This window comes from Phacochoerus africanus, chromosome 15 (assembly GCF_016906955.1).
Source record: "Phacochoerus africanus isolate WHEZ1 chromosome 15, ROS_Pafr_v1, whole genome shotgun sequence".
NCBI lineage: Eukaryota > Metazoa > Chordata > Mammalia > Artiodactyla > Suidae > Phacochoerus > Phacochoerus africanus.
In genome coordinates, this window is record NC_062558.1 from 51,035,706 (window position 1) to 51,063,285 (window position 27,580).

General features: G+C 44.8%; 1 protein-coding gene across 1 annotated transcript in view; it reads right to left on the reverse strand.

The window, feature by feature from the left end:
- Window positions 1–10,935: 10,935 nt before the first annotated feature.
- Window positions 10,936–27,580, reverse strand: part of ZNF74 (zinc finger protein 74) — a 29,467-nt gene continuing 12,822 nt past the window's right edge. The window contains exons 3-5 of the mRNA XM_047760973.1: window positions 13,798–13,924; window positions 13,355–13,450; window positions 10,936–12,854 (exon numbers count right to left, since the gene is read on the reverse strand). Coding sequence (XP_047616929.1) covers window positions 11,278–12,854; window positions 13,355–13,450; window positions 13,798–13,924 — 1,800 coding nt within the window. The 3' untranslated portion in view covers window positions 10,936–11,277. The remainder of the gene's footprint in view (window positions 12,855–13,354; window positions 13,451–13,797; window positions 13,925–27,580) is intronic.

Here is a 27,580-nt window from a genome sequence, read left to right on the forward strand (position 1 = left end):
GAGATTCTGTTCTGGGGGCTTTCCTTGGTCAGAGGGTTTGGTGTTTTGGGGTGAGGACTTGGCATGCTCCTGAGTAATTCCAGGCCGCCTAGGGCCTCCACAGGAGTAGTGATTACTTGGCAAAGGGTGCTGCGTAGCCTTGGAATCTGCAGGCACTCCTCTGAGAAATGATGCCACATGTTTGCTGGAAAGGCCTTCTTCCTGCGTGTCCCTGGCGCTGGTCCCCAGTCCATTTTATCCATCATACTGTCTCATCCCTCCTTCAACTCTGCACCATGATCCAGAGAGGAATTGTTTTTTTGCTTTTTTGCTCTTTAGGGCAGCACTTGCAGCAGGTGGAGGTTCCCAGGCTAGGGGTCTAATAGGAGCTACAGCTGCCAGCCTACACCACAGCCACAGCAATGCCAGATCCGAGCTGCATCTGAGACCTACATATGCCACAGCTCATGGCAACGCCAGATCCTTAATCCACTGAGCGAGGCCAGGGATTGAACCCACAACCTCGTGGTTCCTAGTTGGATTTGTTTCCGCTGCACCACAGCGGGAACTCTGGAAATTGCTTTTTGTGCCAACTACAAAAGTAATGTTTCTGTCATTTTAATAATTCAGAACATTAGCAGTTGGTCTGAAGTTGGGCATCCCTTCCCTTGGAGCAGGAGGAAGCCCTGCCACTGGTGGCTATTCCCAGGCAAAACCAGAGTGAGGTCCAGGCTCACTGCTGTGCAGTTCTTCTGGCCGCGCCCCAAGTCCACACACGGTAAACATCAGCGCAGCATTGCTAAACGGGTTTTATCCCAGGAACACAAAGATGAAATGATGTTAGAAGAAAACCTCCTCATAATCTAGTTCTATCTTCACCACAGAAAGAAATCCACACAACCCCTTCTGCGGCACGCCCTGGGGTTTGCTAAATTCAGCACCCAGCCCTGATTCTTCAAAGTCTTAATAAACTAGGCCTATAAAGTTAGTTCATTAATGTAATAAGAATCAGTCTTGGCCAAACTGGCATCTCACCTGGCAGTGAAATACCAGTTCTGTCTCCCTTCAAGCCAGGAGGAAAACCTGAAACCTGCAGGTAGGTAGTCAGTCAAATACCCGCCACCTGCTATCACTGATCAAGCTCGGCGAAGACTTGCACATCCTCCAGGCGCCCGGAGCCTAAACAATGAGATATTTGCTGAGCTCCCTTCCCTTCAGCTGCGTCTACTTTGGGCGGAGCTGATTGAGACAGAGGGAACCACTGATCCTCCAACTGGGCCTGCGCGAACGTGGCCCCTGACCTGCTCCAATCGCCTTGCCCAGGCTTCCCACACTCCTGTCTTCATCCCATAAATCCCCCAGCCCCTCACCTTCCGAGAGGCGGCTCGGAGGTTTGCTTTCTTCATTTTGTTGTTAACCTGGGTGTTTTCATTTTCTTCGTGTCAGGCAAGATGAACCTGGTTAGGTAAGTAGCATAGCAGGCTGGCTGGGAGGTAAGTCCAGGCCCACCCTTTGCCTGTGGCTCACCTGAGGCCCTGTGTGGGCACTGAGAGCCTGTGGGGTCTGGCAGCGGCCCCGTCTGCTTGTTACAGGACCTTCCCTGGATTTCCTCAGGTGCTGAGACCTTCCTCACCTAGTTTGGTTTTGCAGCAAAGAGACAGCTTGGGGGGTTTGGAAGACATCTTTTGGGTAAGTAACCTCATTACAGAATCACACCTTTGCCCAGAAGCCCCAATGGCTGGAGGTCTGCTTGACCGGATGCTGGTAGACAACACAAAATGTTTGTGACTGCTAAGATGCCCATGTCTGGGTCAGAGGCCAGGGCTCTGCATTTTGGTCTTGTCACTGTCCTTCTGTGTCTGATGGTTTTCAATGTTTTTTTTTTGTTTGTTTTGTTTTTTGTCTTTTTGCCATTTCTTAGGCCGCTCCCATGGCATATGGAGATTCTAAGGCTAGGGGTGGAATTGGAGCTGTAGCCACTGGCCTGCGCCAGAGCCACAGCAACACAGGATCCGAGCCGCGTCTGCAACCTACACCACAGCTCACAGCAACGCAGGATCCTCAACCCACTGAGCAAAGCCAGGGATTGAACCCACAACCTCATGGTTCTTAGTTGGATTCGTCAACCGCTGTGCCACGATGGGAACTCCTGGTCTTCGTTGTTAAGATCTGGCTACTAGAAATTAAGGACCCAGAGGGAGTTTTTTTTGTTTTTTCCCCATTTTGGGCCACACCTGTGGCATATGGAAATTCCAAGGCTAGAGGTTGAATCTGAGCTGCAGCTGTTGGTATACACCACGACTCAAGCAAGGCCGGATCCCTAACCCACTGAGCAAGGCCAGGGATCAAACCTGCATCCTCATGGATGCTCGTCAGTTTCATTACCACTGAGCTCCTTCAAAATGGGAAGTGTTAATTCAACACTCCCTTGCAGCTTTGTAGGCTGCATTTTCCAAAATTAAGTGATTTTTCAGTTATGGATCCATGAGAAAAAAATTGTTTTGGTTTTTTCTTTACAGAGCCACACCTGCAGCATATCAAAATTCCTTTGCAACACTGAATCCAGGTCACATTTGCAAACTATGCTGCAGCTCATGGCAACACCAGATCCTTAACCCACTGAGTGAGGCCAGGGATCGAATCTGCATCCTCACAGAGACACCATCAGGTCCTCAACCACCTGAACCTCAAGGGGAACTCCATTTTTGGTGTTTTTTGTTTGTTTTTGTTTTTTTGCTGTTTGTAATGTTACTATCTAGGGGCTCTTGGTCTTTATCAATCAATGGAAATTGATAAGCCAGAAAGGAAAACTTCAGACAAGGCTTTATTGGCTACCTGTTGACTCATTTGAATCTTCCTCCACCCCGTAGGTTGTAGGTCGTATGCTGCTCTTTCTTTTCTTTTTTTTTTTTCCTGCTTTTTAGGGCCACACCTGGGGCATGTGGAGGTTTCCAGACTAGGGGTAGAATCAGAGCTATAGCTGCCAGCCATGGCCACCGCCATGCCAGATCTGAGTCGAGTCTGTGACCTACACCACAGCTCACAGCAACACCGGATCCTCAACCCACTGAACCAGGCCAGAGATCGAACTTATGTCCTCATGGATGCTAGTCAGATTCGTTAACAGCTGAGCCATGACGGGAACTCCATATGCTGCTCTTTCGTTCCCAGCCTGTGAGCCACAGCCTCCTGCTGCCCCCCGCCCTCCAAAGTCAAGAAACAAGAAGGGTCTTGGTCTCCCTTTCTCATAGCTTAAACTATGCCACAGCTACAGCAACGCCAGATCCTTTAACCTACTCCATGAGGCCAGGTATCAAACCTGGACCTCCACAGCGAGCTGAGCCACTGCTGTGGTGTTCTTAACCCACCGCACCACAGCGGGAACTCCGCATTCTTCAACTTTGGGTTTTATTGGAAGAACAATATGCCAACTTTAGAGAGATGACTGAATAGAACAGAATCTCCTTTCGTTGATCTTTGCAACCCATGACGTGACCTGGGCAGATATTCAAAATTCATTCAATACCCTCCTTGCCTCAGAAGAACATTGAATGGGGCTTGGCTGGTGCCAGGGAAAGAGGCAGGTTGGCTTCAGGCAGAAGCCCCGGTGAGCCAGCTGCAGCAAGCCAAGCTGTGCCAGCAGTGGAGCCTAGTTGGGATGTGGGTGCTGGGGATGGGCCAAAATCCCACCATTCTTGGGATTGTGTTCTTGCAGGGTTGTGAGAGGGGCCAAGACAAAGAAGCCTCAATAATGCCAGGGAAGCTTCTTTGTGGTGCAGCAGGTTAAGGGTCCAGTGTTGTCGCTGCAGTGGCTCAGGTTGCTGCTGTGGCACAGGTTCAATTCCTGGCCCAGGAACTCTGCATGCCACAGGCTTGGCTGAAAACAAAAATAAAATTAAAGGAGGATACATGAAACTTTAGACTGAAGTCTTGGGGGAGGATAACCATCTAAAAGGGCAGTTTCATCCTTGCTGGCTTGGCTTATGCAGTGTCCCTCGTGACCCCTTCTGCGGGGAAGCTGAAGGGGTGCAAATTCTCTGAGCAGGCAAGGGAATCCTTAGATCTTAAGCTGCTTCTCAGGAGGAAGCGGTGAGCCAGAAAGGAATGTGGATGGGATTGCTGCAGAGGTGACTGCAGTTGAAGCACCTTGCCAGGTTCCCAGGGTGACTGTTCTTTTCTTTTGTCTCTAACTTCCCAGGCTTGAAAAGACAATTTGGTGATTAGGATTTCTCAAACTTTGGCAAAAGTAGGCAATCTCTGGAGTTGTTGGATGTGTCATCCCAAACCTGTATTTGATCATGCTTACCCCTGGATTGTGCCTGTCACTAATTTTTCTTTTTTCTTTTTAGGGCTGCATCTGCAGCATATGGAGGGCCTCAGGCTAGGGGTCGAATCTGAGCTGCAGCTGCTAGCCTACAGCACAGCCACGGCAATGCCGGTTCCTTAACCCACTGAACGAGGCCAGGGATTGAACCTGTGTCCTCATGGATGCTAGTCAGATTTGTTTCTGCTGAGCGATGACAGGAACTCTTAATTTTTCAACCCATCTCTAACTTCCCTGAGTTCAGATGTAACATGTCAGATTAGGCTAACCACCTGTCCTGTTTTTCCTTGACTTAGATGAAATTTGGTGTCCTCCGATAAAAATACATAACCCTGGTGTCTACCCCTGTTAGTGTCCTACTTGGCCAAAATACTGCAGATGGTACTTATTTTCCCAGCTTAGTCCCTTCCATGTTTAATACCTCAGTGTTTCAGCCAAATGGATGATCCAGACACTCCAGCATGTTAAAAGGTAAGATGAGGATCCCTGCCTGACATGTCCCAAATAAAACCCCTATAAAAGCCTAAATTTTTAACATTACATCTGGCATTCTGTGTGCCTCCTCAGGGTACACCTTTTTGTTTGTTTTTTGTTTTTTTGGCTGAGCTCATGGAATGCGGGAGTTTTGGGGCCAGAAATTAAACCTGTGCCACAGCCGTAAACAGAGCTACAATGCCAGATCCTTAATCTGCTGAGCCATGAGGGAACTCCTGTCTGCAGTTGTGATGACTAGTTTTGGGCCTTTGAATGCCTTGACATCTGGGCTGTGGGTGGTATGTTTATTGGGATCAAAATGGTTATGCGAAGCCAGACAATAGCATATTCTCAACTTGAGTACTAATAGTTCCATCGCTCAAGACCTTGTCAGGTCTACACCTCTCATCAGCAGGAAGTGGCCATTGTCTGCCTCAAGACTGAGGAATGATCAAAAGATTGGGGGCAGGGTCGATAAGCTGTGGGTAATTGATCAGATCCACCACTTTGCTGCCACTGATCAAGGTCATTGTAGGACCTGAGTGTCTTCCTGAACATTGAGGTGTTTGCCATGTCATCTTCCAGAGCTTGGAGTCAGCTGCATCTAGTCTGAGCTGAGCTGGATGGGACCCCTGGCCCTCCAAGTGGGCCTGCGAGAGCATCTACTCTGACTTTTCAAACATGTAGAAGCCTGTAGCCTAGCTATGCCTGAGCAGAAGGACGGTCAGCCTTTTTGTAAGCTCCCTGTGTCTCAGACTACCCTGCTGCTAGACGACTCATCCCGTAAGTCCCTGGGCCCCTTGCCTTTGGGGAGGTAGGTCTGAGGCTAGTTCTTCTCACTTGGCCACAAATCTGGGTGCTGTGGCATTTTGGTTTGCTGTCCATTGGGCAAAACAAACCAGGTTCAGTAACAGACTCAGATGCTGTACTGGTGAGGATTACAGCTGTGGGGAAGGACAAATGAATTCAGCTGTTATTCTTTTTTTTTTTTTTTTTTGTCTTTTTGCCATTTCTTGGGCCGCTCCCGCGGCATATGGAGGTTCCCAGGCTAGGGGTCTAATCGGAGCTGTAGCCGCCGGCCTACACCACAGCCACAGCAACGCGGGATCCGAGCCGCATCTGCGACCTACACCACAGCTCACGGCAACGCCGGATCGTTAACCCACTGAGCAAGGGCAGGGACCGAACCCACAACATCATGGTTCCTAGTCAGATTCGTTAACCACTGCGCCACAATGGGAACTCCCCCTCAGCTGTTATTCTTACATAACAAGAACTCAGAAAGTTGAATGTCAGTGGCTGAAACAGATGCTCAGATTTCACCCAAGGCTTGGGATCCTTTTATTTTCCCTTTCACTATGCATGGGGTTTGTGCTTGATTGTCTCAGGGCTGCAAAATCGCTGCTGCACCTCCAGGTGTTGCATCCAAGTTCCAGGAAGGAAAGGGGAGGAGGAAGGAGCGTCCTCTCTTATCAGGAAAGCAAAGACTTGGCTAAAATCTGTAGCAGATGTTGTTGGTGAGAACTGGGCCATCTGGCCACCACAGCTGCAGCAGTCTTAGAGGCCAAAGTGTTGAGGTGGACGCATATTAGTTCCCTACCCCAAACAGTCTGTTACAGGTGACCACTGTGCTGGCCAATGTGGGTTTTTAGAAAGAAAATCTATCTATACGAAAAGGATAAGCAAGCTTTTTATTTCCAAGTAATGACTTCACCTAGAAAACAAGATAAACCAACAGAGTGTTGGAGACCTTCTAGAACAACTCAGCAAAGCTGCTTGGTATAAAATAAATATACAAAAGGCTATCCATAGTCAATAGCTGTCCCAAGTATCTTATCACAGAGCTGATTTATAAACTGCACAAAATTAGAATGAACTTAAATATATGAACACAAATGAAAAAACCTTTTTTTTGTTTTTGTTTTTGTTAGGGCCGCGGCATATGGAGTTTCCCAGGCTAGGGGTCTAATCGGAGCTATAGCCACTGGCCTAGGCCACAGCAATGCCAGATCCGAGCCACATCTGCAACCTAGACCACAGCTCATGGCAACGCTGGATCCTTAACCCACTGAGAGAGGCCAGGGATCAAACCTGCAAACTCATCGTTCCTAGTCAGATTCGTTTCCTCTGTACCATGATGGGAACTCCAAAACTAAAATTTTTGATGGTTAGAGGCAGATTTGAATGAATAGTCACCCACATTCTTTGATGTGAAGACTTAACAGAACTGTTAATTGTTCAAACACTGGCCAACTTTTTAATTTTTATTTTATTTTTTGGCTGCAGCATGCAGTGGCTTGATGTGGTATCTCAGTTCCCAGAGCAGGGATGAACCCAGGCTGCAGTGGTGAAAATGAGACCCTGACCATTAGACCACAGGGAACCCCCACCAGCCAATTCTAATCAAAATCTAAATGAGATATGCAGGGGCATCAAGAGGCTGAGTTCCAAGAAAATGATTCCTGGGTCACCTGGAAGAATAATTAAAAAAATTTTTTTAGGAGTTCCCATCGTGGCGCAGTGGTTAACAAATCTGACTAGGAACCATGAGGTTGCACGTTCGATCCCTGGCCTTGCTCAGTGGGTTGGAGATCTGGCATTGCCGTGAGCTGTGGTGTAGGTTGCAGACTCAGCTTGGATCCCACGTTGCTGTGGCTCTGGTGTAGGCCAGTGGCTACAGCTCCGATTAGACCCCTAGCCTGGTAACCTCCACATGCCACAGGAGCAGCCCTAGAAAAGGCAAAAAGACCAAAAAAAAAAAATTAAAAAAAATCTTTTTTGGGGTCTTTTGTCTTTTTAGGGCCACACCCGCGGCACATGGAGGTTCCCAGGCTAGGGGTCGAATCGGAGCTGTAGCTGCTGGCCTACACCTCAGCTCACAGCAACGCCAGATCCTTAACCCACTGAGCAAGGCCAGGGATCGAACCTGCAACCTTATGGTTCCTAGTCTGATTCATTTCCACTGTGCCACAACAGGAACTCCTAAAATAATTGTTTTAATGTCCCAGTCTTACCACCTATTAAAATGAATTATGAAGCAGCAATAATGTAACAGTGAGGAATGCAGTTGAAGAATAATGCAGGGATCCTGGATTTTTACATCTCAAATGGCTAAGATTTAAGAGTTAAATGTATAATATAACCAAAATGGGGCTTTCTAAGAGCCAAGGAATAATATAGAGGAAAAAACTGAATAGATCTGATCACAAAGAATTCAAAATCCTCTGTACATTAAAAATGCAGTAACGTTGGCACATTGTAAATCAACTATGCTTTAATAACAAAAAAAAAACCTACAAAAAATGCAGTAACAAAGATAGGAAGCATACCTGCCAAAGCAGTATGTTGTACATGTTTGATATGTCTGTGTGTATTGTATACACATATGTGTGTATATATCGATGTGTGTATATTTTACATATGTATTATGTGTATGTATTGATATGTGTGTATATATTGGTATGAATATGTGTACTACATGTGTGTACATTGTATGTTTATATTACTGCACATATATATGTAAAACAAAAGGATGGTAGAATGGTAGATAAAAAATAGGTCTAGGTAATTCATATGAAGAGAAAAACAGCCAAAAGCATGAACAAGGAACATTCTTTTTTTTTGGCTGCACCAAGTAGAAGTTCCTGGGCCAGGTACTGAACCTGCATCACAGCAGCAACTCAAGCCAGATCCTTAACCCATTGAGCGAGGCCAGGGATAGAACCCGCATCCTCCTGGGGGTTCGTTAACCTAGTGGGGTTCGTTAACCATTGAGCTGCGAAAGGAACTCCTAAAGTAACATTCTTAATCTATCAAAATGGCAGAGAGAAAAAGTGAGTGATGATGCCAAACACTGGCAATGGTGCAGAGAATTGGACTCTCTGGGGCCATGTGCATCATGTGGGTCCAAGTGGTAACAGCTTTCAGTTTTCACACCTGTTTATGTCCCAGAAGTACTGATGGTACAGGTAATGGTGATGGTCAACAAGGAACAGGTAAGTTGTGGTACAACTATAAGAGCACTAATGTGTCATCAATAATGTTTTGAAAAATATTTTTGTAATGTGGAAAAGGCTCATCATAAAACGTTAAATGGAAAAGGATAAAAACAAAGTGCAGAGTAGGGATCCAGTTTTGTTTTAAAAGAAAAAGCATGCAAAGAAAAAAACAGAAATGCATTTTCGGGTGAACTGATGAACTGATTCTTGGGTGAACCTGTGAACTGATTCTGAGGGTCATTTTTATTCTTACACATCTGATTTTTTCCCCAAATTTCTTCAATATACACATATTAGGTGTATAATAGAAAAATTTACATGTACATAAAAGAATATTAAAGACTCCAATGAGAAGACAGCCAAAGGGTATTTCAAGTAGATTTCTTCTTTTTGGCCAAACCGGAGGCATGCGGAAGTTCCCAGGCCAAGGATCGAATCTCTGCCACAGCAGTTAACAACACTAGATCCTTAACCTGCTAAGCCACCAGGGAACTCCTCAAATCGTTTTCAGGAAGAAAGACCGATAAAAACATGTTCCATATTCAACCTCAACAGTTAGGAAAAGGTGCCAAGTAGTAAGGTGCTAATCTCAGCTGAGGGTGTTCACAGCCCCACCAGGCAAATAGCAGGCATGGTGTCTGGGGACCCCAAGATATTTTCATTTGGATTTCTTTTAAAATAAAAATGACTGTGATAATGAATCAAACCTAGACTATATCTGTATTTTGCCAATGCAGTTGTCAAGCAGAACTTTCTCTACTTGTCACAGAGGAAGGCCCATGACTGGTCCCAGGAACGCCAGAGGAGTGATGGGGGCAGATGCTCACTGCCATGGCGCCCAGGGGAAAGCCCGTCTGGACCTGGCGTTGAGCAGTGCTGGCCTCCAGGAGCTGGACGTGCCTGAACACTACCGCTGACTCTTCATACTGAGATGGTATTATTTCATCACACAACCCAAAACATGCCAGGATGATGCCTTAAGCTGTTGGTTTCCTTTATCTCAAAATTCTTCCAGAAATCTACTCTAAGACAGTGCTAAAGAAGCATGATGCAAAAAGATACTATAGGAAGGATGATTTATGATAGAGGAAACTTGGAAATGATTTCGGCATCCAATAAAAGAACAGCTAATAAAACACCATACCCCCCACCAAAGGCAGTGTGGCTGCTTGGGAAAAAATCCTGCCATGCAGCTAAGTGGGGAAAAAAAGATTAAAATGACAGAATGTCTATACCGTATTTAACATAGAAATGCAATATGAAAAAGCAGAAGGTGATGGATCAAAGTGCAAAATGCAGTTTTATTAAGAATTGGTATTTCCCCCCTACATTCTATATTTTATGAAATGTTATTTTGCCTCCATACTTTGAAAAGTATACTAAAAACCGTTTCATAAACCATAGCACTCTGCAAATGTCAAGTATCATCTCTGAGAAAGCTGCTTGTTCCTGCTTAGAACCAAGTAGAAAGCCCAGGTGGATACCCTCTTTCTAGCTCTGTGGGGAGCACTGTCTCCTTGAGGGGCCCCTCCCAGCTGGGCTGGCAGGCTGGGCTCCGACAGAGCAGCCCTGCAGGTGACCTCCCCAGTCTCCGGCATGCTTCCAGACACCTGTCCCCTGACACTGCACCTGGGGCACATGCCTGTGGGCTCCTGGCTTCCCACCATGGACGAGGCAGCCAGGTATGAAGCTGACAGGTCAGGATCTGGCTACATGGATGCTGGGCTGGGTTCTGTAATGGCTGCACTGTCACTAAACATGACTCTACAGCAGGGCTATTGGAGTGAGGCAAGTCCAGGAAACTCGCTTTTTCCCAAACCCCCACCATCTGAGCTTATTCTCCCCTCCTAGAATATAAGGTTCATATGGAAGTAATACTGTGCTGCACAATGCTTTTTTGTTTGTTTTTTAAAAATCATTCTAAACCTAACAGTTTATAGAGTGAATTCCAGATGGAAATCATTACCAGGAGTCTTCTTTTGTTTGTCGTTTTAGGGCCGCACCCACGGCACATGAAGTTCCCAGTCTAGGGGTCGCATCAGAATTGCAGCTGCTGGCCATGCCACAGCACTGCAGGATCCGAGCCATGTCTGTGACCTACACCACAGCTCACAGCAATGCTGGCTCCTTAACCCACTAAGCAAGGCCAGGGATCGAACCTGCATCCTCATGGATTAGTTGGGCTCTTAACCCGCTGAGCCACAACAGAAAGACCCGGGAGTCTTCATGGATTAGTTGGGCTCTTAACCCGCTGAGCCACAACAGAAAGACCCGGGAGTCTTTTCAAGGACATAACTGACACATTCATCTGCAGCAAAGATCTAGTCCCTGTTCAGTGAGTTCCAAACACGTCCAGGAAAACAGGATGATGGGACATCCTCAAAGGCTTCAAAGGCATCTCCTTTCCAGAAGGTGATGGCCTCTAACAGGTGTTTCTGGGGTTTGGCACTGTGCCCTCTGGGGAAGGAGCAGGAGTGCCACCATGAGGACAATCTCTCCACATTAATTTCCAGGGTTGCCACCCAGCGGAAAACTCCTGCCAGCTGAGGGTGGGACCACGCACAGGAGCTTGGCCACGTCCAGGGCACTGATGGGGCCCATGCTGCCCATGTCTGGGCCCCCTGTACCCAGCAGGCTGCTGGGCATATAGTAGGTGTTCAGCAAGTGCTTGTCGAACTGGATGGCAAAGGGCTTCTCCCCACAGTGGAGCCGCCGGTGCTCTGCCAGGGGGCCACTCCAGCGAAACGCCTCGCCACACTCATCACATTTAAAGGGCTTCTCCGCAGAGTGGATCTTCTGGTGTTTGATGAGACAGTGATTCTGGCTAAAGGCCTTGCCGCATTGGTCACACTTGTAGGGTCTCTCACCCGTATGGACACGCTGATGCACGATGAGGGATGAGTGGCAGCTGAAGGCCTTCCAGCACCGGCTGCAGTCGAAGGGCTTCTCGCCAGTGTGCACACGCTGGTGCACAATCAGGTAGGAGTGGGAGCTGAAGGCCTTGCCACACTCATTGCAGCGGAAGGGCTTCTCTCCACTGTGCACGCGCTGGTGCACGACCAGGTACGAGTGGCAGCTGAAGGCCTTGCCGCACTGGCTGCATTTGAAGGGCTTCTCGCCCGTGTGGGTGCGCTGATGCAGTGTCAGGCGGGAGCGGTTGTTGAAGGCCTTCTGGCAGTCACTGCATTTGAAGGGCTTGTCCCCGTTGTGGATCTTCTCGTGCACCGTCAGAGACGAGTGGCAGGTGAAGGCCTTGCCGCAGGCGCTGCAGGTGTAGGGCTTCTCGCCCGTGTGGATCCTGTGGTGCCGTGTTAGGTGCGTCCTCTGGTTGAAGGCCTTACCGCACTCGCCACACTTATAGGGCTTCTCGCCCGTGTGGACACGCAGGTGCATGTTGAGCAGTGAGCTGCAGCTGAAAGCCTTCTCGCAGGCGCCGCACTTGTAGGGCCGCTCGCCTGTGTGCACGCGCTGGTGCACATTCAGGGATGAGTGGCAGCTGAAGGCCTTGCCACAGGCGCCGCAGAAGAAGGGCTTCTCACCGGTGTGGACCCGCTGATGCTCCAGGAGGTTGGTGCTCCAGGGGAAGGCCTTGCCGCACTCGCCACACTTATAGGCCTTTTCCCGCGCATGCCAGCGCCGGTGCAGCGCCAGGGCCGCGCTCTGGTGGAAGGCCTTCCCGCACTCACCGCACGTGAACAGGCCGGACCCACACGAACGCCTCCCCACATGGTGCCGGCTCCCAGCCCCACTGGACCTCAAGCTGTCCACCAGATGGTCTGGAGAGCTGCCTCCTGCAGGAATGCCTGGCTGGGTGAGAAGGGTGCACCTCAGGTGAGAATCCTTCTCAGACACTGCATGTCCCCGCCAGTGCTTGTCCATGGACACGTTCCAGGTGCTGGCAGCCTTGTCTTGTGACAGAGCAGTTACTGGGCCCCCCCAGGTGCCCCTGCCATCCAGACCAGGGTTGTGGAGCCCTGATCTCACCAGCCTCTTCTCAATTGGCTCCCATGATGGCTCTTCTTTGTAAACGCCTGGCTGCTGAGACCAGGGTTCCTCTGTCTCAGGCCTGGGCCCCTGCTCTGTAGGGAACAGAGGTGCAATTCATGAGTTCAGGCAGAGGTGCTGCGCTGAGATTCAGGTCTGAGATCAGACCTGCAGCATAAGCAGCAAAGGACAGAGTACAGAGGCCAGAGGGGAGAGAGCTCGGCTGAGTGGAAGGGAAGCATGCTCTGGGTGAGGCTGGGGGGCCAGCAGGGCAGGCAAGCAAGGAACAGGGGTTAGGAGGATCGGAGAAGCCAAGGGGGTTCCAAAAGGAGCAGCTCATGGGTCTGGAGCCTATAGTTGGCAGCCCAGCGCTGCCCCCCCACCCTGTAGACTACTGTACATGCAGATGTGACCTCCAGAAGGCAGCATTTTATCCACCACTGTATTCCCAGTAGTTTCAGGCACACAGTTGGTATTCAAGGAGGAAAGGAGGGGAGGCAGAAGGGGCACTGAGCAGGCACAGATGGAGCTGGGCAAGGGACTGTGGGAGGAAAGCTGGCTACACAGGGTGGTGGGAAGGAGGTGTCCTGCTCACCTGAACGAACCCCTGCAGGGACGTCTCTGGGCACCTGCCATGGTTCCTCACCTCGTTCCAGGTGGGAGATCACATCTGGCTTGCAGACTGGAGGCCCTACTCACAGGGAGGAAGTGGTACGACTCTAAGTGCTGCTCACTCCAGACCCGGCCAACAGGATAGATGGCCTGAGCAGCACCAGCGGCTCAGAGAGGTGTGCGCACTCTGATGGCCCCACAGGTACCCACATCCCCTTCCAGGGCAGGCTGGGATCTCAGGGCCGGGCCCACTCCCTACTACACCCCATCTTTCCAGGTAAGAGTGCCAGTGACGCCACAAGGGCCCAGACCACAGGTGCAGGTTCTGCCGGCCCAGCACCACGGCCAGCACTGAAAAGACTTGGGAATATCTACGGCCTAGCGGCTGCCCACACTGCAACCTCTGTACTGGGGGTGCCGTCTTACCTAGGGAGAGAAGGTTCTGGTAGTTCTCCAGCATCACATCACGGTACAGGGCCCTCTGAGGGGAGTCCAGCTGACCCCACTCCTCCTGGGTGAAGTCCACAGCTACATCTTTGAAAGTCACTGATTCCTGGAATGACACACAGGTTTTCTCTCAGCAGGACAGGAGTGATTCTGCTTGTGTTCATGGCTGCATGTTGACTGAGGACACCGACTGGAGACCCTCTTTTGAGCGTGGAAGGCTGTGCTGTAGACACGACTCCATCCTTGAGCCCTGACATGCACGCCATGACTCGGCCAGGAATCACCATGCGCCCAGCCTGGGAAGGACCAGCTAACTGGGCAGCCTACACATGGGGCCACAGCAGAGCATGGGCTGTGGTCATAAGATCTGGGTAAGAAACTGTATTTCCAAGGATCAAGAATGTCCAACTTACAGAATCTGAAATATAATACAAGGAGTATTGAAGTCTCACCACTGTAGAGGGCCCCAACCCTGAACATGAAACCAGCTTTCCCTAAGGATCCTGCACTCATCTGAGTCCTGTGCCTGGACATCCACAGCCACTTCATGTCCCTTTTGCCTGCCCCCACTCACTTCTTCCCGCTGGACCTGGGAGACCCTTGGCCTTCCTGAGCCATGACTTGGCCCACTCAACCTTCACCCACCCCACCTTCCCCGAACTCTGGTCACTGGTTTCAGAGTAACACCCCAACTCAGTCACTCTAGTTCCAAGTGTCTTGAATGCCCCAAGTAACTCCCGTGTGACTACTGCTCTGGAACTCTGGGCTCTTCTGCCGGCTGTGGTGCATCACCCTCACCACCTGCCCCAGAAGCCTCGGAGCTGCTGCCACTGTGGTCTCCTTGCTTTGGACACCCCTCCCCACCAGCAAATAAGCTCTGGTCAGGGCGCCAACCTCAGGTGGCAAGGGGGTGAGCTGTGCTGCTGAGCTGTTCTCTGGATACCAGCGTCACAGGAGCCTGTCTTAGGTAGCAAACAGGGTGTTAACAGACATGAGAAACAAGAAACCCAGGGAGGGAGGCTCTGGTTCCCTTTACTGTGCAAAAATTTTTAAGTTTAATTAAGTCCCATTTGTTTATTTTTGTTTTTATTGCCATTGTTCTAGGAGGTGGATCTGAGAAGATATTGCTGAGGTTCATGTCAGAAAGTGTTTGGCCTATGTCTTCCTCTTAAAGAGTTTTATAGTATCTGGTCCTATATTTAGGTCTTTAATACATTTTGAGTTTATTTTTGTGTATGGTGTTGGAAAGTATTCTGATTCCATTCTTTTACATGCAGCTGTCTAGTTTTCCCAGCACCATTTATTGAAGGGACTGTCTTTTCTCCACTGTAATTCTTGCCTCCTTTGTCACAGATTGTTGACTGTAGGTCTATGGGTTTAATTCTGGGCTTTCTACCCTGTTCCACTGATCTATATTTCTGTTTTTGTGCCAGTACCATAGTGTTTTGATAATTGCAGCTTTGTAATATAGTCTGAAGTCAGAGAACCTGATTTCTCCAACTCCATTTTTTTTCCCTCAGGATTTCTTTGGCTATTCTGGGTCTTTTGTGCTTCCAAAAAAGACTTTAAAATATTTTGTTCTATTTATGTGAAAAATGCCATTGGTAATCTGATATGGATTGCACTGAATCTGTAGATTGCTTTGGGTAGCAGAGCCATTTTGACAATATTGATTCTTCCGATCCAAGAGCATGGCATATCTTTTTTTTGTCATCTTTGATTTCTTTCATCAGTGTCTTATAGTTTTCAGAGTTACAGGTCTTTGGCCTCTTTAGGTAGGTTTATTACTAGGTATTTTATTTGATGTGATCATAAATGGGATTGTTCCCCTAATTTCTCTTTCTGATCTTTCATTGTTAGTATATGGAAATGCAGTTGATTTCTGTGTATTAATTTTGTACCCTGGCAACTTTACCAAATTCACTGATGAACTCTAACAGTTTTCTAGTAGCATTATTAGGATTTTCTAGGTATAGTATCATGTCATCTGCAAACAGTGATAGTTTTACTTCTTCCTTTCCAATTTGGATTCCTTTTATTTCTTTTTCTTTTCTGACTGCAGTGGCTAGGACTTCCAAAACTGTTGAATAGAAGTGAAGAGAGCAGACATCCTTGTCTCGGTCCTGATCTTAGTGGGAATTCTTTCAGCTTTTCACCACTGATAATGTTGCTAGCTATGGATTTGCCATATATGGTCTTTATTACATTCAGGTAGTTTTTCTCTATGCCCACTTTCTGGAGGGTTTTTATCAGAAATGGATGTTGGATTTTGTCAAAAGTCTTTTCTGCATCTATTGAGGGGATCATATGGTTCTTATTCTTCAGTGTGTTAGCGTGGTGTATCACATTGATTTTTGTGGATACTGAAAAATTCTTGCATCCCTGGGATAAATCCAACTTGATCATGGTGTATGATCCTTTTAATGTATTGCTGACTTTGGTTTGTTAGTATTTTGTTGAAGATTTTTGTGTCTTACATTCATCAGTGTAATTTTCTTTTTTTATGGTATCTTTGATTTTGGTATCAGGGTGATGGTGGTCTCATAGAATGAGTTTGAGTGTTCCTTCCTCTGCAGTATTTTGGAATAATTTCAGAAGGATACATGTTAACTCTCCTCAAATTTTTGATAGGATTCACCTGTGAAGCCATCTGGTCCTGGACTTTTATTTGTTGGAAGGATGCATGTATGTACGTATTTTGCTTTTTAGGGCCACACCTGTGGTATATGGAAGTTTCCAGGCTAGGGGTTGAGCTGGAGCTGCAGCTGCCAACCTACACCACAGCCACAGTAATGCCAGGTCTGAGCCACGTCTGTGACCTATACCACAGCCTACAGCAGTGCTGGATCTTTTTTTGTTTTGTTTTTGGTCTTTTTTGTCTTTTTAGGGTCACACCTGTGGCATATGGAGGTTCCCAGGCTAGGGATCTAATTGGAGCTATAGCTGCCAGCCTACGCCACAGCAATGCCAGGTCTGAGCCACATCTGTGACCTACATACACCACAGCTCATGGCAATGCCAGATCCTTAATCCACTGAGGGAGGCTAGGGATTGAACCGACAACCTCATGGTTCCTAGTTGGATTTGTTTCTGCTGTGCCATGATGGGAACTCCAACGCTTTTACCCACTGAGCAGGGCCAGAGATCAAACCCGCATCCTCATAGATACTAGTTGGGTTCATTTCTGCTGAGCCACAATGGGAACTCTTGTTTGTTGGAAGTTTTTATTATTTTTAATTTTTTTTATTATTTATTTATTGTCTTTTTGTCTTTTCTAGGGCCGCTTCCCGTGGCATATGGAGGTTCCCAGGCTAGGGGTCCAATTGGAGCTGTAGCCACCGGCCTACACCAGAGCCACAGCAACATGGGATCCGAGCCAAGTCTGCAACCTACACCACAGCTCACGGCAACACCGGATCGTTAACCCACTGAGCAAGGGCAGGGATCGAACCCGCAACCTCATGGTTCCTGGTCAGATTCGTTAACCACTGCACCACAACGGGAACTCCCCTATTTTTATTTATTTATTTATTTTTTTGCTTCCTAGGGCCACCCCCAAAGCATACAAAGGTTCCCAGGCTAGGGGTGGAATCAGAGCTGCAGCCACCAGCCTACATCACAGCTCATGGCAATGCTGGATCCTTAACCCACTGAGCAAGGCCTGGGATTGAACCTGCATCCTCATGGATGCTAGTCAGATTCATTAACTGCTGAGCCACAATGGTAACTCTTGTTGGAAGTTTTTAAATCACAGTTTCAATTTCAGTACTTGTGTTTGGTCCATTCATCTTGATTTAGTCTTGGAAGATTGTACTTTTCTGAGAATTTGTCCATTTCTTCTGGGTTGTCCATTTTATTGGCTTATAGTTGCTTATAGTAGTCTCTTACGACCCTTTGTATTTCTGTGTTGTCTGTTTTAACTTTTTTATTTTCAGTTTTATTGATTTGAATCCTGTTTCTTTTTTGATGAGTCTGGCTAAGGGTTTAAGAATTTGGTTGGTTTTTCAAAAAAACAGCTTTTAGTTTCATTGGTCTTTTCTACTATTTCCTTGGTTTCTTTCTTTCCTTTTTTTTTTTTTCCTGTCTTTTTAGGGCCGTACCCACAGCACGTGGAGGTTCCTAGGCTAGGAGCTGAGTTGGAGCTGTAGCTGCTGGCCTATGTCACAGCCACAGCAATGCAAGATCCAAGCCACATCTGCGACCTACACCACAGCTCATGGCAATGCTGGATCCTTAACCCACAGGGCAAGGCCAGGGATCAAACCTGCATCCTCAAGGCTGCTAGTCAGATTCATTTCTGCTGAGCCATGATGGGAACTCCCCCTTGGTTTCTATTTAATTTATTTATGCTCTGATTTTTATGATTTCTTTCCTTTTGCTTACCTTGGGTTTTGTCTGCTCTTCTTTCTCTAGTTGCTGGGTTCCTTTCCTCTTTCATACCTCCCTCTCAGGAGTGCTAGTCCCATCCTGATTCCTTTTTCTTTTCTTTTTTCCTTTTTTTTAACCCAGTTATGTGGAGGGTTTCTTGCCATTTTTGGAGGTTTAAGATCTGCCAGTGTTCAGCAGATGTTCTGCACTAATCGTTCTACATGCAGGGTTTTTTTTTTTTTTTTTAATGTGTTTGTTGGAGAAGGTGAGCACCTTGTCTTACTTCTCTGCCATCTTGCTTTTGCCTCTGTTACTATTATTTTAAAGGTTTCAAAAATTTGTCTTTTTTTTTTTTTTTTTCAGGGCTGCACCTGAGGCATATGGAGGTTCCCAGGCTAGGGGCTGAATTGGAGTCATAGCCACCGGCCTGCACCACAGCCACAGCAATGCCAGATCTGAGCTGCATCCATGACCTATACCACAGTTTGTGGCAATGCTGGATCCCTTAACCCAGGGATAGAACCCACATCCTCATGGATACCAATTGGGTTCTTAACCCGCTGAGCCAAGGTGGGAACTCCAAGGTTGCAAAATTTTAAAAACAAAATGCAAATTACACCAAAAACAGTATTTCTTTCTACTTAGCAGAGTAGAACTAATTAAGACCTGGTAATCTGATAAGGAGGAGGAATTTCTGGCAGGAGTGGGAAACTGTTTGGGGTCTTTACACCTCAGAAGAGAAACTAAGGTCCTGTGTGTATGTGAGCAAATGCAAGGCTGGTACTGCAGCCCTAGACCCACTGAAAATCAACCAACCAGCCACAGTGTTGGAACAGTTGAACAAGATAAGGTCAGATGTGCAGGCAGCCCATGGGAAACAACGCAGCTCTCAAAAGACCCCCTCCAAAAAAAAAAAAAAAAAAAAAAGGAGTTCCCATCAAGGCTCAGTGGTGAATGAACCCAACTAGCATCCATGAAGACACGGGTTTGATCCCTGGCCTCACTCAGTGGGTTAAGGATCTGGCATTGCCGTAGGTCGCAGATGTGGCTCAGATGCCTAGTTGCTATGGCACAGGCCAACAGCTACAGCTCCAAGTGGACCCCTCACCTGGGAATCTCCATATGCCACGGGTACAGCCCTAAAAGACAAAAAGACAAACAAACAATGCAGCTATCCCAACTCAAAGGGATATACTGCACATTATGCTAAGTGGAGGAAGCAAAGCCACATATCTGACCCTGTTTATGCAAAGTGCCCAGTATTAGTAAATATGGAGACACAATAGATGGGTGGTAGATGGGTGGCTGCTGAGGGCTGGAGGGGAGACAATGTGGAGTTGCTGCTAAGGGGACAGTGCTGCTTCTTGGGGTGATGGAAATGTTCAAAACTGATTTCCTCAGTGAGCAAATTGGTTGTTTGGTAGCATATTGTTGAGCCACTTTGTGGGTTTTTTGCAGGGATTTTTTTGTACTTGATTTCTTTCTTTTTTTTTTTTTCTTTGTCTTTTTGCCATTTCTTGGGCCACTCCCGCGGCATATGGAGATTCCCAGGCTAGAGGTCGAATCGGAGCTATAGCTGCTGGCCTATGCCAGAGCCACAGCAACGTAGGATCCAAGCCGAGTCTGCAGCCTACACCACAGTTCACAGCAACGCCTGATCCTTAACCCACTGAGCAAGGTCAGGGATCGAACCAGCAACCTCATGGTTCCTAGCTATTCGTTAACCACTGCGCCACCACAGGAACTCTGGTACTTGATTTCTAATCTCATAGCACTGTGCTTGGAAAAGATGCTTAATGTGATTTCAGTTTTCTTATTTACCAAGGCATGCCTTATGGCCCAGCATGTGATCTATCCTGGAAAATGTTCCATGTGCACTTAAAAAAATGTAAATTCTTCTACTTTTGGATGAAATGCTCTGTATGTATCACTTAAGTCCCCGTGGTCTAATGTGACATTTAAGGCCTGTGTTTCCTTACTGATTTTCTGTCTAGATAGTCTGGCCATTGATGTTAGTGGGGTAGTAAAGTCCTCTACTATTACTGTTACTGTCATTTTCTCCTTTTATGTTTCTTAACACTTACCTTATATATTGAGGTGTTCTTATCTGGGTGCATACATATTTACAATTGTTGTATGATTTTCTTGGATTGATCCCTTAATTACTATGTAGTGAACTTTGTCCCTTACAACATTTTTTTTTTTGGTTTGTTTCTTTCTAGGGCCATACCCATGGCATATGGAAGTGCCTAGGCTAGGGGTCAAGTTGGAGCTGCAGCTGCCATCCTACACCACATCCACAGCAATGCAGAATCTGAACCACATATGTGATCTATGCTGCAGCTTGTGGCAATGCTGGATCCTTAACTCACTGAGAGAGGCCACAGATCATACCTATATCCCCATGGATACTAGTCAGGTTCTTAACCTGCCGAGCCACAATGGGAATACTCATAACATTCTTTATAGTCTATTTTGTCAGATATAGGGATTGCTGCTCCAGTTTCCTTTTGATTTCCATGTTTATGGAATATTTTTTTTTCCATTTCCTCACTTTCAGTTTGTATGTGTTTCTAGGAGACAGCAAGCATAAAGGTAGAGTTTTTTGTTTTCTTTTTTAAAATGGCTACCCCTGAGGCATATGGAAGTTCTTTGGACAGGGACTGAAAATGAGTCACAGCTGTGATCTATGCTGCAGATGCAGCAATACAGCATCCTTTAACCCCCTGCGTGGGGCTGAAGATAGAACTGGTGCCTCCTCAGCAACCTGAGTTGCTGCAGTCCAATTCCTAACCCACTGCACCACAGCAGGTACTCCTACAGGTCCAATTGAGTTTTTTTAATATATTTTTTAAGTTTTATTGAAGTATATTTGATTTACAAGTTTGTAATAATTTCTGCTGAACAACAAAGTGATTCAGCTATACCTGCACACATATCCATTCTCTTTCAGATTATTTTACCACAAACATTATCACAGAATAATGGGTAGAGTTCCCTGACCTATAGGGCTCCGTTGGTCAGTCATTCCATATATCTCGGTCCCAAACTCCCAGTCAATCCCTCCCTCCACACCTGTCCCCATTGGTAACCATAAATTTTTCAAAGTCTGTAAGTCTGTTTCTGTTCTGCAAGTAAGTTTATTTGTATCCTTTTTTTGATTCCACACATAAGTGATAATTATGTTTGCCTTTCACTGTCTAACTTCACTTGGACAAAGATAATTTGTAGGTTGATCCATAATCCTGCAAATGGAATTATTTCATTCTTTTTGTGGCTGAGTAATATTCCATTGTATACATGTACTTCAATTTCATCTATTCCTTTATCAATGGACATTTAGGTTGCTTCCATATCTTGGCTACTGTAAACAGTGCCACAATGAACAATGGGGTGTACATGCACCTTTTTGAACTATGGTTTTCTCTGAATAGATGCCCAGAATTGGGATCAATGGATCATATGGTAGTTCTTTTAATTTTTCTGAGAAACCTCCATACTCTTTTCCACAGTGGTTGCACCAATTTACATTCCCACCAACAGTGTAAGTGGGTTCCCTTTTCTCTGCACTCTCTCTAGTATTTATTGTTTATAGATTTTCTTTTGTCTTTTTTTTTTAAATGGCTGCACATGGGATATGGAAGTTCCTAAGCTAGAGACTGAATCGGAGCTGCAGCTGTCAGCCTATGCCTGAGCCACAGCAACATGGGATCTTAGCTGTACATGTAACCTACCCCACAGCTCAGGGGAAAAGACAATGCCAGATCCTTACCCCACTGAGAGAGCCTAGGTATCAAACCCATGTCCTCATGGATACTAGTCAGGTTCATTACCACTGAGCCACAATGGGAACTCCTCCTCTACAGGCTTTTTGATGATGGACATTCTGCCTGGTATAAGGTAGTACCTCACAGTAGTTTTGATTTGCAGTTCTCTAATAATTAGTGATGTTGAACATCTCTTCATGTGTTTTCTGGCCATCTGTATGTTGTCTTTGGAGAAATGTCTGTTTAGATCTTCTGCCCATTTATTGATGGAAGTTGCTTGTTTTTGTGACAATGAGCTGCACAGGGTATTTGCATATTTTAGAGATTAATTCCTTGCCAGTTGCTTCATTTGAAAATATTTTCTCTCATTTTGTGGGTTGTATTTACATTTTGTTTATGATCACCTTTGCTGTGCAAAAACTTTTATGTTTAATTAGGTTTTAATTTTTTTATTTTCATTACTCTAGGAGGAGGATCTGAGAAGATATTGCTGCGATTTATGTCATATCCTGTTCCATTGATCTATATTTGCGCTTGTGCCAATACCATAGTGTTTTGATGACTGTAGCTTTGTAGTATAGTCTGAAGTCAGGGAGCCTGATTCCTCTAGCTCCATTTCTTTCTCAAGATAGCTTTGGCTATTTGGAGTCTTTGCTGTTTCCCCACAAGTTTTAAAATATTTTGTTCTAGTTCTATGAAAAATGCCATTGGTAATTTGAGAGGGATTGCACTGAATCTGTAGATTGCCTTGGGTGGTATAGTCATTTTGACAATATTGACTCTTCCAATCTGAGAGCATGGAATATGTTTCCATCGTTTGTGTTATCTTTGATTTCTTTCATCAGTTTCTTATACTTTTATAGTAGAGGTCTTTTGTCTCTTTAGGTAGGTAGGTTTGATGCAATGGTAAATGTGATTCAATAATTTCTGATCTTTCATTGTTAGTATATAGAAATGCAGTTGATTTCTGTGTATTAATATTGTATCCTTCAACTTCACCAAATTCATTGATGAGCTCTAACAGTTTTATGGTAGTGCCACTGGGATTTTTTCTTTTTAGGGCAGTATGTGCAGCATATGGAAGCTCCCAGGCTAGGGGTCGAATTGGAGCTGCAGTTGCTGACCTATGCCACGGCCACAGTAATTCAAAATCCCAGCTGTGTACAGGACTTACACTACAGCTCAGGGCAATGCTGGATTCATAACCCCCTGAGCGAGGCCAGGGCTCAAACCCACATCCTCACATATTCTACTGAGGTTCATTACCACTGAGCCACAATAGGAACTCCAGGATTTTCTATGTATAGTATCATGGCATCTGCAAAAAGTCCATAGTTTTACTTCTTACTTTCCAATTCAGATCATTTTCATTTCTTTTTCTTTGACTGCTGTGGCTGGGACTTCCAAAACTATGTTGAATAAAAGTAGCAAAGGGGACATCCTTGTCTTGTCTCTGGATTCTTTCAGCTTTTCACCATCAACATTAAGAATGATGTTAGCTGTGGGTTTGTCTTATATGGCCTTTATTATGTTGAAGTAGATTCCCTCTTTTCCCACTATGTGGAGGGTTTTTTAATCAGAAATGGGTATTGAATTTTGTTAAAAGCTTTTTCTGCATGTATTGAAGATTAAAAACCATATGATCATCTCAATTTGTTGATGTGGTATATCATAACGATTGATATGCAGATACTGAAAAATCATTGCATCCCTAGGATAAATCCCACTTGAACAAGGTGTATGATCCTTTTAATGAACTGTTGGATTCAGTTTGCTAGTATTTTGTTGGGGATTTTAGCGTCTATGCTCATGAGTGATAGTGGCCTGTAATTTTCTTTTTGTGTGTGATATCTTTGTCTAGATTAGGTATCAGGGTGATGGTGGCCTCATAGAATGAGTCTGGAGTGCTTCTTCCTCTGCAATTTTTGGGTAGAGTTTCAGGATAGGTGTTAACTCTTATCTAAATGTTTGATAGAATTCACCTGTGAAGCCATCTGGTCCAGTTCTTTTGTTTGTTGGAAGTTTTAAAATCACAGTTTCAATTTCAGTACTTGTGATTGGTCCATTCATCTTCTCTATTTCTTCCTGGCTTAGTCTTGGAAGATTGTACTTTTCTAAGAATTTGTCAATTTCTTTTAGGTTGTCCATATCATTGGTATACAGTTGCTGGTAGTAGTGTCTTATAATCCTTTGTATTTCTGTGACTTCTGTTGTAAGTTCTGTCTTTTTTTCTTTTTCTTTTTTGTCTTTTTAGGGCCGCACCCATGGCATATGGAGGTTCCCATGTTAGGGGTCCAATTGGAGCTCTAGCCATGGTCCTACACAAGAGCCACAGCAACACTGGTTCCGAGCCTTATCTGCAACCTACACCACAGCACACAGCAACACCGGATCCTTAACCCACCGAGTGAGGCCAGGGATCAAACCCGCATCCTCATGGATGCTAGTCAGGTTTGTTAACCGCTAAGCCACAACGAGAACTCCGTAACTTTTTTCATTTCTAATTTTATTGAGTCCTTTCTCTTTTTTTTCTTGATGAGTCTACGGGTTTATCAATTTTGTGGCTCTTTTCAAAGAACCAGCTTTCAGTTTCACTGATCTTCTCTATTGTTTTCTTCATTTCTATTTCAGTTATTTCTGCTGTGATCTCTGATTTCTTTCCTTCTGCTAACTTTGTGTTTTGTTTTTCTCTAGTTGTTTTACATGTAAAGTTAGGTTGTTTGGGTTATTTCTTGTTTCCTGAGATAGGCTTGTACTACTTCATAGTTCCCTCTTAGAACTGCTTTTGTTGAATCCCACAGTTTTTGGATGATTGAGTCTTCATTATCATCTGTATTTTTTAATTTCCCCTTTGAGTTCTTTGGCGATCCACTGGTTGTATAGTAGCATGTTGTTTAGTCTCCATGTATTTTTTTTGTCTTTCTGGCAGTTTTTTCTTGTTGTTGATTTCTAGTCTAATAGCATTGCAGTTGGGAAAAGACGGCTGATATGATTTCAATTTTCTTAAATTACCAAGGCTTGATGTGAATGGCTCAGAATGTGATCTACCCTAGAGCATGTTCTGTGTGTACTTAAGAAGAATGTTCTGCGTGTACTTAAGAAGAATGTTCTGCTTTTGGACAGAATATTGTGGAAACAAAGAAGACACAGAATAACCAAAGCAATCCTGAGAAAAATGGAGCTTGAGAACTTAGGCACCCTGACTTTAGTCTATACTACAAAGCTACAATCATCAAAACACTGGTTCTGGTACAAAAACAGAAATATGGATTAGTGGTACAGGATAGGAAGAGTTGAATTCATGGATTTTGAAAAACTTATGGTTACCAAAAGAGACAGGTTTTGCCGGGGGCAGGGGGGAAGAGCCAGGGGCTTGGGATTGAAATGTTTAAAATTAGATTGTGATGATGGTTGTACAACTATAAATATAACAAAGTTCATTGAATCAAAAAAATTTTTTGGTTTGCAGTTACCATGAGGTTTTGATATAGCAGTCTATGTATACACATGATTGTTTTAAGTTGCTGATCTCTTAACTTCAAATGAATTAAAAAATATCCAGAGACAAATGAAAACATGATGAACCAAAAACTTTGTGACACAGCAAAAGCAGTTCTAAGAGGGAAGTTTATAGTGACACAAGCTTATGTTAGGAAATAAGAATCTCAAAAAGGAAAGTAGAAGGAAATAAAAATACAGCAAAAATAAAGTAGAGACTAAGAAAACAATAGGAAAGATGAAACTAAAAGCTGATTCTTTGAGAAGTTCTTGCTGTGGCTCAGTGGGTTACAAAGCTGACTAGTATCCATGACGATAACGATTTGATCCCTGGCTTTGCTCAGTAGGTTAAGGATCTGGCATTGTTGCAAGCTGTGGTGTAGATCATAGATGTGGCTCAGATCTGGCATTGCTGTGGCTATGGCCAGCAGCTGCAGCTCTAACTTGACCCCTTGGATGGGAACGTCCATATGCCACAGGTGTGGCCCTAAAAAGGAAAATAAAATGTTTAAAAAAAAAAAAGCTAGTTCTTTGAAAAAGATAAAATTTAGCCAGACTCATCAAAAAGGGGGGGGGGCAAAATCAATAAAATAAGAAATGAATTAGGCATGAAAAAGTTACACCCAGCACCACAGAAATACAAAGAATCATAAGTGACTACTACAAGCAGTTATATGCCAATAAAATGGACAGCCTAAAAGAAATTCATAAGTTCCTCGAAAGGTACAACCTTCCATGACCGAACCAAGAAGATACAGAAAATATGAACAAACCAATTAGAAGTACTTAAGTTGAATATGTGATTTAAAACTTGCAACAAACAAAAGTCCAGAACCAGACTGATTCACAGGCAATTTCTACCAAACATTTAGAGAAGAGTTAACACCTATCCTTCTTAAACTATTCCAAGAAATTGCAGAGGAAAGAACATTTTTGAATTCATTCTATGAGGCCACAAGCACCCTGAAACCAAAACCAAAAATATCACACACAAAAAAGAAAATTACAGGCCAGTATCACTGAAGAACATAGATGTAAAAACCCTCAACAAAATACTAGCAAATCAAATCCACCAATACATTAAAAGAATCATATATCATGATCATGTGGGATTTATCCCGGAGATGCAAAGATTTTTCAGTATGTGCATATCAATCAGTGTGATACACCACATTAACAAACAGAATAAAAACCATATGATTCTCTCAATAAATGCAGAAAAAGGTTTTGACAAAATTTAATGTCCATTTATGATAAAAAACTCTCCAGAAAGTGGGCACAGAGGGACCACACCTCAAAGTAATAAATGCTGTATATGACAAACCCACAGTCAATATTATACTCAATGGCAAAAACCTGAAACCATTTCTTCTAAGCTCAATAACAAGACAAGGATGTCTACTCTTGCCACTTTTATGCAACATTGTTCTGGAAATCCTAGCCACAGGAATCAGAGAAGAAAAGAAATAAAAGGAATCCAAATTGGAAAAGAATTAGTAAAATGGTCACTGTTTGCTGATGACATGATACTACAAAGAGAAAATCCTAAAGACACTACCAGAAAACTACTAGCACTCATCACTGAATTAGGTAAAGCCCCAGAGGGCACAAAATTAATACACAATCTCACATTTTTATACACTAACAACAAAAGATCAGAAAGACAAATTAAGGAAATTCTCATTCAACATCACAGTAAAAGGAATAAAAATACCTTGGAATAAACCTACCTAAGGATGCAAAAGACATGCTGAAAACTATAAGATGTTGATGAAAGAAACGGAAGATGAGGGAGTTCCCTGGTGGCCAAGCAGTTAAGGATTTGGCATTGTCATCACTGTGGCTCAGGTCTGATCCCTGCGCCACATCCCAGGCCGTGCCCCCACCCCCCAAAAGAGAGAAATTGAAAATGATACAAACAGATGTAAAGATATACCATGCTTTTGGATTGGAAGAATCAGTATTGTCAAAATGTTACCCAAGGCAATCTGTCTATGCAATCTACAGATTCAATGCAACCCTATGACATTTTTACAGAACTAGAAAAAAAAATTTTTTTTAATTTGCATGTAAACACAAAAGATCCCAAATAACAAAAGCAATACTGAGGAAAAAAAAAAATGGATCTG